At 44.6% G+C, this 14,000-nt stretch overlaps 1 protein-coding gene across 5 annotated transcripts in view; it reads left to right on the forward strand.

The window, feature by feature from the left end:
* Positions 1-14,000, forward strand: part of Slc1a2 (solute carrier family 1 member 2) — a 130,337-nt gene that overhangs the window by 24,018 nt on the left and 92,319 nt on the right. For 2 of the 5 annotated variants that reach the window (XM_063283235.1, XM_063283236.1), the window contains exon 1: positions 12,436-12,592. The exons of the other annotated variants lie outside the window; for them this stretch is intronic. In XM_063283235.1, coding sequence (XP_063139305.1) covers positions 12,558-12,592 — 35 coding nt within the window. In that variant the 5' untranslated portion in view covers positions 12,436-12,557. Of the gene's footprint in view, positions 1-12,435; positions 12,593-14,000 lie in introns of those variants that run through there. 5 annotated transcript variants of the gene reach the window in all.

Raw genomic sequence — 14,000 nt, forward strand, 5'->3', positions numbered from 1 at the left:
ACCCCCAGACTCTTTTCACAGTGCTCTTTCCAACCAGGAACAAATTATACAAGCAAATGACTTTTCACAACAGAAAAAAATCAAAAGTAGACGTAAGCAAAAAGAATCCCATTTGCCCTTCGAGAATGATGTTCAATGCATACATGTACAGGTACAGACACAGACACACAGACACACACAGAGCTATAATTATTACTTGATTACTGACATGTCATTCTACAGTTTCATTATTTGCAGTGTCTCTCAAAAAAAAAACAAACAAAAAACAACAAAAAACAAAAACAAAAAACAAAGTGACTTTGAATAATTGAGATGTCTGAAATTGAAGCCCTAAGATCTGAGGGCTAAATACGGAAACCAGGACTTCTCAAGGAAAATCCTTTATGTGAGTGTGGACAGGTGTAGACACCTTCCACTTTGACCAAGGAAGGCAGGGGCAGAAAGGGGACAGAATGTGCTACGAAGGACAGCATTCACTGGCAAGCTGAGGAGAGGCACGCAAGAGTTTTACCTGAAATGGAAGAACAATTTAAACCCTTCAGTTCTCTGGAAGATCCTGTAGGGGAAACCACACCTGTCTCCCTTTCTTTCTGGGGTGGCTGGTGCTTCTGTGGGTGGTAGTTACACAAGTGGACTTTTTTTTTTTGCACCAATATGTAGACAGGGTGAGTGTTTAGAGCTTTGGAAAAGTGTGGATGAGGTAGAAATGGTGACTCAGGCCTTGCTAAGATTGACTAATGTCTTAATTGTGTGTGTAACCAAGAAACCGCATGTGTATCTATGTTTGTCTGTATATGTTTCTAAACATGTATGTGTTGAAACAGACTCTGGTTCCATTTCCTGGTGCCCAGGTGGGTAACCTCAGAGAAGTTGGTTGCTTGAGAGCGCGCATCATTTGTGATGTGTACACTATTCATCGAGTCAACCAGTCCACAACATATCTGTGGATATTTGAAAAATGCTCCATCTCCTCTGCACCACACCTGTACAGATGCTTTCCTGCCATTATCCCCCGAACAACACAGCTTAGTAAGCATCATAATGAAGTAGCACAGTAGGTCCGCACTTGGACTGCAGTGGGGTTATAAGCAGGTGGTTTAGATTGCACGGGAGGGTGTTCACAAGTTAAGTGGAAATGCTGCACTCACAGTGTACTTGGGGGCATTTGAGCATTTGCAGACTGTGACAGTCATGGAAGAACCTGGAGCCAGTGCCCTGAAGAGCTAGTTCCATTCACAGGCTGGCCTTTTTTCCTCAAAGAGCTTGTGAACATTTTAGAGTCTGTGAATGGCAGTACAGTCCATACTGTTGCCATTCAACTCTGTCATTGCAGCACGATGACAAGAGGTCATTGAATGGGTGTGCATGTGTTTCAATAAAACTTTATTTACATAGACAGTGGACCAGCCATATTAGCCAGTGGACCATGGTAGGCTGTGGATACAACTGGAGATAATCTTGCTGAGCAAAGCAACTCAGCCTCAGAGTAGTTGCTCTCAAATGCAGTTTCTAATTTTATAAAGATATATTTTTGTTTGTATGCATAACATAAAAGTGGAAATAAACTATGTAGGGGAACAAAGGGAAATAACAGGGGGTGCTAGGAAGGGAATCTACTCAACATATACTATAGATTAGCATCAAATGCCATTATGTAACCCAGAGTATTATGTACATAAAATATAAAAATGACAATTAAAAACATCATTCCTGTCTCATAGATATATAATTGAGTTACATACATAATACTGATTTTCTTATAACCACAGTAATAAAAATAGAAAGAAGAGATGAATTTAGTTCTGAGTGTGTTTACCTCAGAACACACAAATTCCTGTTGTTCCAACATGTGGCAAATATGAAAAACGTTGATGAGATGTTTTTATTTTCATTTTTTTATTTGCTTTACCTTTCTAGGGCATTTGTGTATGTGTATGGGTGCTTGTGTGTTGGCCCATGCCTGTGCATTGTGTGTTGGCCCATGCCTGTGCATTGTGTGTTGGCCCATGCCTGTGCATTGTGTGTTGGCCCATGCCTGTGCATTGTGTGTTGGCACATGCCTGTGCATTGTGTGTTGGCCCATGCCTGTGCATTGTGTGTTGGCCCATGCCTGTGCATTGTGTGTTGGCCCATGCCTGTGCATTGTGTGTTGGCCCATGCCTGTGCATTGTGTGTTGGCCCATGCCTGTGCATTGTGTGTTGGCCCATGCCTGTGCATTGTGTGTTGGCCCATGCCTGTGCATTGTGTGTTGGCCCATGCCTGTGCATTGTGTGTTGGCCCATGCCTGTGCATTGTGTGTTGGCCCATGCCTGTGCATTGTGTGTTGGCCCATGCCTGTGCATTGTGTGTTGGCCCATGCCTGTGCATTGTGTGTTGGCCCATGCCTGTGCATTGTGTGTTGGCCCATGCCTGTGCATTGTGTGTTGGCCCATGCCTGTGCATTGTGTGTTGGCCCATGCCTGTGCATTGTGTGTTGGCCCATGCCTGTGCATTGTGTGTTGGCCCATGCCTGTGCATTGTGTGTTGGCCCATGCCTGTGCATTGTGTGTTGGCCCATGCCTGTGCATTGTGTGTTGGCCCATGCCTGTGCATTGTGTGTTGGCCCACGCCTGTGCATTGTGTGTTGGCCCACGCCTGTGCATTGTGTGTTGGCCCACGCCTGTGCATTGTGTGTTGGCCCACGCCTGTGCATTGTGTGTTGGCCCACGCCTGTGCATTGTGTGTTGGCCCACGCCTGTGCATTGTGTGTTGGCCCATGCCTGTGCATTGTGTGTTGGCCCACGCCTGTGCATTGTGTGTTGGCCCATGCCTGTGCATTGTGTGTTGGCACATGCCTGTGCATTGTGTGTTGGCCCATGCCTGTGCATTGTGTGTTGGCCCATGCCTGTGCATTGTGTGTTGGCCCATGCCTGTGCATTGTGTGTTGGCCCATGCCTGTGCATTGTGTGTTGGCCCATGCCTGTGCATTGTGTGTTGGCACACGCCTGTGCATTGTGTGTTGGCCCATGCCTGTGCATTGTGTGTTGGCCCATGCCTGTGCATTGTGTGTTGGCCCATGCCTGTGCATTGTGTGTTGGCCCATGCCTGTGCATTGTGTGTTGGCCCATGCCTGTGCATTGTGTGTTGGCACACGCCTGTGCATTGTGTGTTGGCCCACGCCTGTGCATTGTGTGTTGGCCCACGCCTGTGCATTGTGTGTTGGCCCACGCCTGTGCATTGTGTGTTGGCCCATGCCTGTGCATTGTGTGTTGGCCCACGCCTGTGCATTGTGTGTTGGCCCATGCCTGTGCATTGTGTGTTGGCCCATGCCTGTGCATTGTGTGTTGGCCCATGCCTGTGCATTGTGTGTTGGCCCATGCCTGTGCATTGTGTGTTGGCCCATGCCTGTGCATTGTGTGTTGGCACATGCCTGTGCATTGTGTGTTGGCCCATGCCTGTGCATTGTGTGTTGGCCCATGCCTGTGCATTGTGTGTTGGCCCATGCCTGTGCATTGTGTGTTGGCCCATGCCTGTGCATTGTGTGTTGGCCCACGCCTGTGCATTGTGTGTTGGCACACGCCTGTGCATTGTGTGTTGACCCATGCCTGTGCATTGTGTGTTGGCCCATGCCTGTGCATTGTGTGTTGGCCCATGCCTGTGCATTGTGTGTTGGCCCATGCCTGTGCATTGTGTGTGGGCCCATGCCTGTGCATTGTGTGTGGGCACATGCCTGTGCATTTTGTGTTGGCACATGCCTGTGCATTGTGTGTTGGCACATGCCTGTGCATTGTGTGTTGGCACATGCCTGTGCAGCTGAGTATGCCCATGAGTGGACACTTGAGTCTCTTCCTCTACTTCATTTTATATTGGGGCAGGGACTGTCCCTGAACATAGAACTGGCTGTTTGGAGAGTCGGGCCAGCCTGAATGTTCTGCCCCAGGTGTTCCTTGTCCCTGCCTCCAGAGCTGGGCTTTTAAGATGGCTGCCACTCTCTCCTGGCCTTTATGTGGATTCTGGGGACCCAAAGCCTGATCCTCAGGCTTATGCAGCAAGTGCTCTACCCACCAAGCCATCTCCCCAGCCCCTTGCTATTTTTGGTATTATTTTCAAAATCTTCAGTGTGTTTCCCACCTCTAGCATGTTTCACCTCCTTACACAGCTGCGTGTGTTCAAGAGCATGCTCCAGCAAGGGCTTCTCAAAGTGCAGGTCTCCCGACTGTAGGATAAGTGATATGATTGACCATCTTGCAAAACCAAAACCAAACCAAACCAAAACAAGCCATTAGTGAACTACCAGAGTGCAGTTGTTGTTGTTCTATCTTATTGATGGTTAATGTTGTGGATCTTGTAGTGTGTTTAACTGAGAAATTGAATGTTATCAGTGATATGCTTGTGTGTGTGCTTGAGTGTGTGGTGTAGGTCACAGTGAGAAAGAGATCACATGTATTCTTCCTATGGCCAAACGTGTGAAATTCAGTGCTAAGTTATTTCTGCATCGTTTGCTGAGTTTTAAATGAGGCTGAGTTGCTTTTTTATCCCCCCACCTACGTATTCCAGGCTCTGCTTTAGAAGGGGCGAAGTTACCCACTGTTCAAATGAATGTGTATAACTAAACCAGTTATTGAGTGTCACGGTGGCCATTTAAAATTACAAATCAATATTGCAAGCTGTGAATGTCACTCTGGAAAAAAAAAAAACAAACCTCAGTTAACAGAACCCAAACTGACACCTAAGAGAGACACGAACCTCTGGGAGATACTTTATAAGGAGGAAGCACTTGTGCCCAGCCAGAATAGCTCCTTCCTGTACACTTCACTAGCCTCCTAGACACCCTAATGGGAAACGGAGTCAACCAATGACTTAGGTTCATAAGCTCGAAGGTGTGGCTTGACGTATTTGATCCTAGGGAACCAAGATTGAAGAGATACTGATTTCTGGGCATCTTGGGAGAATCGTGTTCTGGGAGACATGTGTGGAGTGGTCAGGCATGTCTCGTGCTGGGAAACACAGATAGGACCCATATCCTGACAGCTCACCATGAAGAAGATGTCAGTCTTCCTATGGAGGGAGGCCAGAGGAATCCAGAATGGTGCAGAGAAAAGCTTTTAATGTCATCTTGTAGTTCCATAAGTGATAAAGTCAGAAATGGCTGAACACAGTCAATTCAGTTCCCAGCACCTTTCTCAGGAGGTTCTCAGCCACCTGCTCCAGGACGTCTGATGTCCTTGGCTCCCACGGGCATCAACACCCAAGTGCACGTACCTGCACAGATACACATGCAGTTATAGAACTGGAAATAAATATTAAGTAAGTGTTTTACATGTGATTTTTTTTTGATATGGTTAAAGGTTCATAATAACATAGCTAATTGCATCCAGGAATAGAATGCATTTTTGTTATTTCCTTTTCCTTCCAGAAGGGTGCAGTGTGAAACTGAGAAAGACACTTGCATCCCCTGCTGTAATGTCCTGCCATTTAATAGCTCATAGACTACAATTCAAAGGCTTCTCTTCTCCACCTATCACCTATCACGTTCACTTACACACATGCACAGTCTCTTCAGGAATTCAACATTCATGGGGGAAAAAATGGATCCCAGATATTCCACCCAGTTGTTTTAAAGCAAGCACACAGGCTGTTACCATGGCAACCACTCTCCCGTCAATCATCCTAAAGTGAATTATTAATGACCTTTGTCCAGCACATGATTAATAAGCACACTCAGTGTCTTCAGGAGAAGGTAAAATGTGGTCACTGCTGGGCAGTGTCCCTTGCTGTCCCATCTAATGGGGAAGGGTCTTCAGGAACCAGCTGTTCACCTTGGGTCCTCTTCCCTGGTAAGGGCCTTGTTCCCCTGGCAACATAAAAGAGTTGCATAAAGGTTGGTTTTACCGAATCATGATTTCAGAAGTAGATTGTTTAAACTGGCTGCCTGTCTACCCCCGCTTTTCTCTGTCCTTCTGAAGATTTGATTCCCCTCTGCTTAGATAACATTCTTTCTTCCACAGAGTAAGGACATCCTCTCCAGTAATTGGCTGACCAGAACCATGTTCATGCTCTAGATCTGAAAAACGACAGAAGAGTCTGTCTTGTGTGCTTGTGCCTGTGCAACAGATTGAGTGATACATTCCTACCCCTCATTTTTATTTAACAATAAAAAGGTTTGCAGTTTAGTGAGGGGTGAGTTTCCCAGATAAGCGAATTTTACTACAATTTACTTAAGCTTTCCAAGCCTCTGTTTTCACCTGTGTAAGATGTGTTTAAGTTAAAATGTTTATTAGTGGCGAGCAACCTGAAACACAACACCCATAAACCCCTGGGTGTGCCACCAATCACTGTTCAGATAATTTTTCCCTGGGCAATTCCTCACATTCCTCTGGTGTTGAGCTCCTGAAATCTCTTAGGATACATCTATCTTTTGAGGTAGGGCTTTGACACAGGGTCTCACTGTATCCCAGGAACCCAGGTACAGAGATTATAGGCATAAGTCACTATTCCTGGCTTCTGCCGATATTCAAAATACAACTTTGGTTTTCTTGTGTGTGTGTGTGTGTGTGTGTGTGTGTGTGTGTGTGTGTGTGTGTGTGTGTACACAGGTGCAAGTACATGAGTGTGCATGTATATTTGGAGGGCATAGGTTTATATCAGATGTCTTCCTCAATTCTTTTCTGCCCTTTTTTTTCTTTTGTGGAAACAGTTTCTCTCACTGATCCTGCAGTTCACCCACACAGCTAGGCTCCTGTGTACAGGGCTCTGGAGTCAGCTGACTTTGCTCCCTCAAGTCTGTTTCTTTATTTCATATTTTTTACTGTGGTGCTGGACATCACATTCAGGTGTTCATCATAGGTGCACAGAAAGTGCTTTACTGACTGATTCATTCCCTCATCCCACAACTTACATTTTTTAAAACAAATATTAATTTTCTTTTTTGTTCTTGCAAAAGAGCATGCTTGAAGCCGTCAACCAAGGAACAGGTTTTGGTTGCCTTCTCTTTGACAATATCTTCAAAGTTGAATTCTGAACTTCATTGGTAAAAATGTCTGAAGGTATCTGGAATAAATATCTAGTTTAAAAAGCAAAATCCATTATTTCACAGAATGAATCTATACTAATATATATGTATATGTATGTATATATGTGTATTTTTATTTATTTAGCTTTATTTTATGTGCATGGGTGTTTTACCTTCCTGTATCTCTATGTGAGAGTGTCAGATCTTGGCATTACAGACAGTTGTGAGCTGACACATGGGTGCTGGGATTTGAAACCCAGGTCTTCTGCAAGAACAGTCAGTGCCCCAACCACTGAGCCATCTCCCTAGCCTCTAATATAAAAGGCATGTTTTCTCTTTCTTTATTTCAGGTGCAGCGTGAGAGTGAAGGATGAGAGATGAGACCATAGCCTTAGACTGTAGGCCCTTTATTGAAGAGGCAAGCCTTGCTGTCAGAAAGAATTAAAGAAGGAGGCATACTTACAAGCGAAAGCAAACAAAAACATTATTTCGAGGCTTAAGTATACTCTTTGCTTTTTATTACCTTTTAAAAATATTATGCTAAGACCAGATCCACCACAGAACCTGAAGGTTCACGATTTAAAAAATCCTTGAGTGTGGTAGTGCACATCTGTGATCTCAGTACTTGGGAGGTGGAGACGGGAAGGTCAGAACTTCATGGTCATCTTCAGCTACTTAGTGAGTCTGAGGTCAGCCTGCTGTTACAGACCTGCCATCCCAGAGATTTGGAAGCAGAAGCAAGGAGATAGAAAATTCAAGGTCTGCTATGGCTTCAGAGAGTTTAGGGCTAACCAAGGCCATGAGAAGACACTGTGTTAAAAGAGAAAACTACAAAAAGTGGCTTGTGGTTAGTTCTTGTGGAACATTTGTCTGCTATGTACCGAGGAATTGCCTGGTAATCCAGGAAACTCCAGAAAAGAAGACTTAGGGGAAAATAGAGTAGCACAACATGTGGCTGCCCTAGCTTCTGCGGACCTTCGTTCTGACCCTAGTGGGTCCTGACCCATGTCTCCTTATGGTTTTCTGGACAGATCATGTACCTGCTGCTTGTGATACTGTCTGCAGAATTGTTTGCTGGAGGGAGAGCAGGCAGCAGAGGAGTGCAAAGCACGTTTGCTTTAGAGCTGGATGCCCAGGAGCTGGACCTTGGGCAAATGGCTCAACCTTTCAACCTTTGTGAGCCTGTTTGCCTTATTGGAAGAGGCAACCAATGTGTTTTTCCTTGCAGTGAGAACTCATGTGACGGTAGGGAATCTGAGTACCTGCTGCCTTCCATTTTGATTGGGAGATTGACTGGTCTTTCTAACTTTCAACCTAGAAAGGAACCAGGCGATTTGTGTTTCACTTTCCCCCTCCCTCCCTGTGGGGTTTCTAGAAATCACGTTGTTCAAATGGAGTCAGAGCTTGCCATGGAGGGCAGGAGGTAAATCATCAGCACTGCCCTTAACTTGGCATAAATTACATATTTCTGAGAGCTCTAAGCTAATGCCTCCAACCTAGCAGATAACTGCCACCTCTATGTGGGAGGTATGGGGGAAACCATTGACTGGAACTCTGAAAATGTCAACTCCTCATTCTTAAGACCACCTCCACCATCACCACCAACAACAGCTGCCTCCTCTTCTCTAGTCTTCTAGTGAGAGGGTGAACCTTGAATTTCTAAAATCATCTTAAATTCCCAATTTCATGGCTGAAAGTCTCTGTATAGCTAGCTGTCCAATGGAACAAACATACAAGAGTCCAAACTTCTATGATGGTATTTTTTTCCATTCTGGAGACTTGGAAAAGAGGATGCTGATAAATGTCCCACCTTAGCACTTGGTCAGGCATCTCCAGCCAGCTGACAAGTGTCTTCAGTGGTTTGATGACCTGATCGCCTTAATTCATAGGCCAGAAAGCTGAAGCTCTCTAAGATTCCTTTAGGATTCTTGGGTCCAGTGTGTGCTTGCTGGTTTGATTTATGTCCATGTGTTGTACAGATGTCCTCTTGTGGGTCTTTTTTATTTGGGAGGGTGGAGACACATTATCTATACATTCCTTCTCAGAGCCTCTTAGAACTCGAGGGTGAGATCAGAACAGGATGGTTTTTTTCATGTCCCCTGTGACATCCAAGTTAATAATAAGTTTGGCACATGAATGACTTTCTTCTACTTTGCAGTTCAAATATCTATAAAATTATGGTGTCATCAAAAAGTTATTCCCAGCTTTAACTGTTGATTATAACCCAACCACAGATGCAAATCACATTTGACAAGACAGATTCTGTTATCATTCTATTTTGTGTCCTGGAATTCCATGAGATAGCTATGCTTAGCAATACCATAGTCTTCTTTATACCTGTGAATTTTTATTCTTCAAGCAACTGAAGAAAGTATTGACTAGAAAAGAGGAGAAAAGCATGGGTCTTTACTGAACTCTGCTGTGTTGTGACAATAGAGTTTGTCAGTGACCCCTTTCATCTGGTCAACCATAATCCTTCTGATGTCAATTTATGTCATTTGAATAAAACTGTGTAATGGGGCATGGGAACTCACCCTTGTTGTCACCTCAGTACTTGGAAGGCTGAGATGGGAGGATGGCTGGGAGTTGGAGGCTAGCCTGGGTGTTGTCCTGCTTTGCTTTTCTGTGACTGTGATAAAAGACTGGTAAATAGAAACGTAGGGAAGAAAGGGTTTATTTAGCTTACACATCCAGGCCATAGTCTATCACTGAGGGAAGTCAAGACAGGATCTCAGAGCAGGAACCTGGAGGCAGGAACTAAAGGAGAGCCATGGAGGAGTGCTGCTCAATGGCTTGCTTAGTCTGCTTTCTTGTACTACCCAGGACCATCTGCTTAGGGGTGTCTCTCTCCATTCTTGGCTAGGTCCTCCCTCATAGATCATTCATTAATCAAGAGAATGCTCCATAGACTTGCCTACAGGTCAATCTGATGGAGACGTTTGTTCAATTGCACTTTACTTTTTTTCATAGATGACTTTGGCTTGTGTTATGTTTAGGAAAAACTAACCAGCAGAACTATAATAGCGAGTTCCAGGCAAACCAGAGCCTCACAGCAAGACCCTTTGTCAAAAAAGTACACCACCCCAAACCAAACCAAACCAAACCAAACCAAACCAAACCTAACCTAACCTAACCAAACCAAACCTAACCTAACCAAACTAAAACAAACCAAACCAAATCAAAATAAAACACAAAAGCTATGATACTGTTTGAAGTGTGCTATTTTTATTTAGGAACCCATTAGATATTTTCCTACTATAGTCTTCCTTGATATAGCTGTCAATGATCCAGTCAACTTACATATATTTCAAGTCACAGCTACACCTCAAAACTGACTTTGTAAGTAACAGTAATAAGTCCTCTACGGTTGGACATTTAGGTAACTTTTAAGATCTCATTATCTGCTCGACACTCGGATGAATCTCTTCGAGTGTGCACTCTCCTTGAAGTGTTTGATGATTTACTCAGGGTTGTAGATTTTTAGCTTTTGTGGTGATCTGGCAGCAAAAGCTAAATCAGACTGAAGACAAAGAAAGGTTCAGAGGACCTGGGGATATAGCTGGGTGGAACAGTGTTTGCCCTACTATGTGCTGAGTCCAATTCCCTGTACCAAGCCTTTTAAGTTTCTTTCAGTACTGCATCACAGGAATCTGATATCTCAAATGCTTGAGACAAAGTCTTAGTCATCTGTGTTTTAGAATAAATGTGAATATGTATGATTTGTACTTTCACAAATATCAAGTACATTTTTCATGAGCAGTTGATTCTCTTTTGTGGTGAAATCATTAAAAGTTGCTCAGGGCAAGGAGGGCAGTGTGACATGATCGCAATAAAGGTCCCCAATCAGCAGGTGAATTTGTCCAAAGGTCAACACAGTGGCTGAACACATCCTTTGTGGCACAAATGTTTTACTTGAAGCCTGGCTCACATCCTAGATGCTGTGCAATCTTGCACATGTTGGCCAATCCTTCTGAGTCCCAGTGTCTCCATCTGTCAAATGGGCCCATTGTGATACACGTTTCACAAGGTCGTGGAGAGCATTTAACCTTAAGAGAACGTGAGTCTGTTGACAGGATGGGTGCAGGCCACTATCATTGGTCGTATTGTTCAGCTCGTCATCATGGTCATCCTCCCTCCCTGAAGGGACTGTATGCTGAGTCCCATTCACCCTCTGTGTGCAGGACCTGAAAGTCACCACAGATGCTTAGCTTTTCTTAGATAGGCAGCCAATGAAACGGTGCTGTGGAGCCTGCTGTTTTCTGGAAGTGCAAAAGGGGGCTTACGGCCTCTTGCTTTCTGTAGGAGATAGAGGCCATATAGGGGCCTCTGAACCAGCACAGTGGGTATCAGTGCACAGGTTTGTGGTTACTTAGTGTCTCCCTGCTCTAAAGTTTTAAAAACTAAAACATTTAATGACGGCCCCGTATCCAGATTCCTTCAGGTATTCTTGGTGCCACACCAAAAGGAAAGAGGAAGGGATCTTACTGGCGGACATAACTGGGAATGAGGTGCTCAGGGATTCCGCAGATTTAGATGCAGCAGGAATGAGGCTCGGTCTGCGTTACTGAGTCTCTTAGCTGAGCTCAGTGCTGGGTTATCTTTGTTTTAGGCAGTGATGGGTTCTGACAGCTCAAGGCATATGATGCCTCCAGAGTTAATAATCACAGCAAGGAAAACTGCCGTTTTTTTTCTTCTGATGCTTCCAGGAAGGGCCCCAGGGAAGATTCTAGTTGGGTGAACTCCAGTTCCGTTCATTCCTGGTGTGGTCAGTGAGGAAAAGTTCACCGCAATTGGATAGCTGCAGAGAATTGTTTGTACTGTAGTAGAGCACATAGTGAGGGGTGGTTCTCCAACGAGATGCTGAGAAGACAAAAGGGAAGGGCAGCGTAAGGGAAGGGAATGGAAAGGAAACAAAAGGCAGGAAGGAGAAGCATATGTGGCTACTCCTCAGAAATTCCCAGTTAGGTAACTCACACTGAGCTTTGTAAAACCTCACAACAGCTTAATTCATGAACTTCCTTTCTCTTCCCCACCTCCACAAGGGTGTGATTTTTTCAGCGAAGTGTTGTTTTCTCGCACCTGAAGCGTCAGTATTTGCAGTGACTGCTTCTTGAAGCTCAGGGTGTCATTAGTAGCATAACAGCTATGCTGTGTGGCTTAGCTTTTCCCTACAGACAGATGCTAAAAATACCCAGAGCACTGAAAACAAGCAGGGCGTGCCCGCCTGGGATGGACACTCAGCCACTAAGCCGCCTTAGCCCTGGCTCTCAGGGAGAGGCACTGGCTCATGCACCTCCTTCCTGGGTTGGTTTTATTTGGATTCTGCTAGAACTCTTGATAAAGGAGACGAGGGGGCTGCTGGTGGACGAGAACTGAGTGGAGGAGAGGAAATGAAGGAATCTGATAACACTGTTTGTTTGCACTGACTTTGCTGTTCTCTGTAGACTTGAACTAAGATGTGTCAAGAGATCAGACCAGTCCCTGCAGCAGCACAGATTAGCTGGGATTTAAACTAAAACTCCTTATCAAGAGATCACCTAGACTTAAACCCTCCCGAATGTGTCCATGAAGAGGCCCAAGGAGCACAGCATTCAGAGAAGGTTAGTGTGCATGCTGACCAGGGCCAAAATCCAAGCTCTTCCTCAAAAACAAAGGGAAATTCCAGAGCTTCTCTGTGGCACCTTTAGGTGGAGTTGAACCACACAGGGAGCCAGGGTCATCTTAATTCAAGCATGCGCCTCTCTTCTATGTCTGAAGAGGTCAGAGTATTGGTGTCTTATGTTGAACAACTACAGTTAGAAAGCCTGCTTGCTCTCTAACTGGGTTGTCTTATCAAGCCAGTGAGCTCTTGGGGTTTTCAAACGCTAGCCAAGGGATTACATGATATGATCAGACAGGTTATGGAAATATGTGACTCATAGCAGATCTGACCTTTCATACACTATCTGGAATCATCTTGTGTCTGTTTAACAATAGAATGAACCCTATTTAGAGAGAGCACGCAGGCCATGGTGTTCGCTGATTGAATGGATCTGACCTGATGTTGCTAGAGAGATGGTCATAGAAAGGAGAAAGAGAGGTGATCAATCACCTTTTTATTTTTTAAATAATTCCGTGGATGCCTGGACTTCGCCCAACTTTTATGTTTCCCAACAGTAATTGCCACTCGGCTAATTGATTGCCCAGAAGTTGTTCTCAGAACAATCTTTCCATTGACCTGTTTATGGCGGGATCCTGGGATTGAAATGAAAATGTTAATCGTCAAAGTATGAATCAGTTCTTGGGACAAAATGTACTTCACACTGTTTCTTTCCATGCGTGAGGGGAAGAAGTGTATGTACCCTGGACATATGCTTCTCATTGGAAAACTCCACTGAATGTCTGTCTCTCTGGGCTGGCTCTCATGGAGAGTTTTGGCATCTTCTCAAGCCTCAAGTGAAGTCATCTGAGCTCCCAAATTGCTAGGTGGTCGCTCCCAGGGAGTGTAGCAGAGGCAGGGGTGCCTGGCTTTCTGGGTGGGAATTTGCTTTCAGAGGAGTTTATGACTGAAGAGAAGAGAAAAGAAACAGTATATTGTCTGTTTAATCTGCACTGTTTAAATGCGTCAAAGTATTTAGAAGTTTTACGAGTCGGGGCAGCCTTGTAAGAACAGTGATAGCAACAGCAACAGCAAAAGGTCTAACCTTTGCAAAGCACTTCTGTGTGCCAGGTTACTTTTCTGTATGGCATAGATTTTAGTGAATTTATTCCTTAGATAGTTGGTTTCAGATTCACTCTTCATGATTTGCTTCTCTGAGTTAAGTCGGCTATGTGGGCTGAATACCCTTTCCAACTTTAACTACATCCTTACAGACTTGACTTTCCATAGAATTTAACTGAAGAGAGTCATGTATGTTTGGAGACATCCTGCTCTTTTGATCTTACTGCAGTTAGGAGCCTTAACTAGGAGGCCTGAAATTTAATCCATCTGAGAAATTCAGTTATAGGTTAAAGATCCACTCTATTCCT

The sequence above is a fragment of the Rattus norvegicus genome, chromosome 3 (assembly GCF_036323735.1).
Source record: "Rattus norvegicus strain BN/NHsdMcwi chromosome 3, GRCr8, whole genome shotgun sequence".
NCBI classification, from domain to species: domain Eukaryota; kingdom Metazoa; phylum Chordata; class Mammalia; order Rodentia; family Muridae; genus Rattus; species Rattus norvegicus.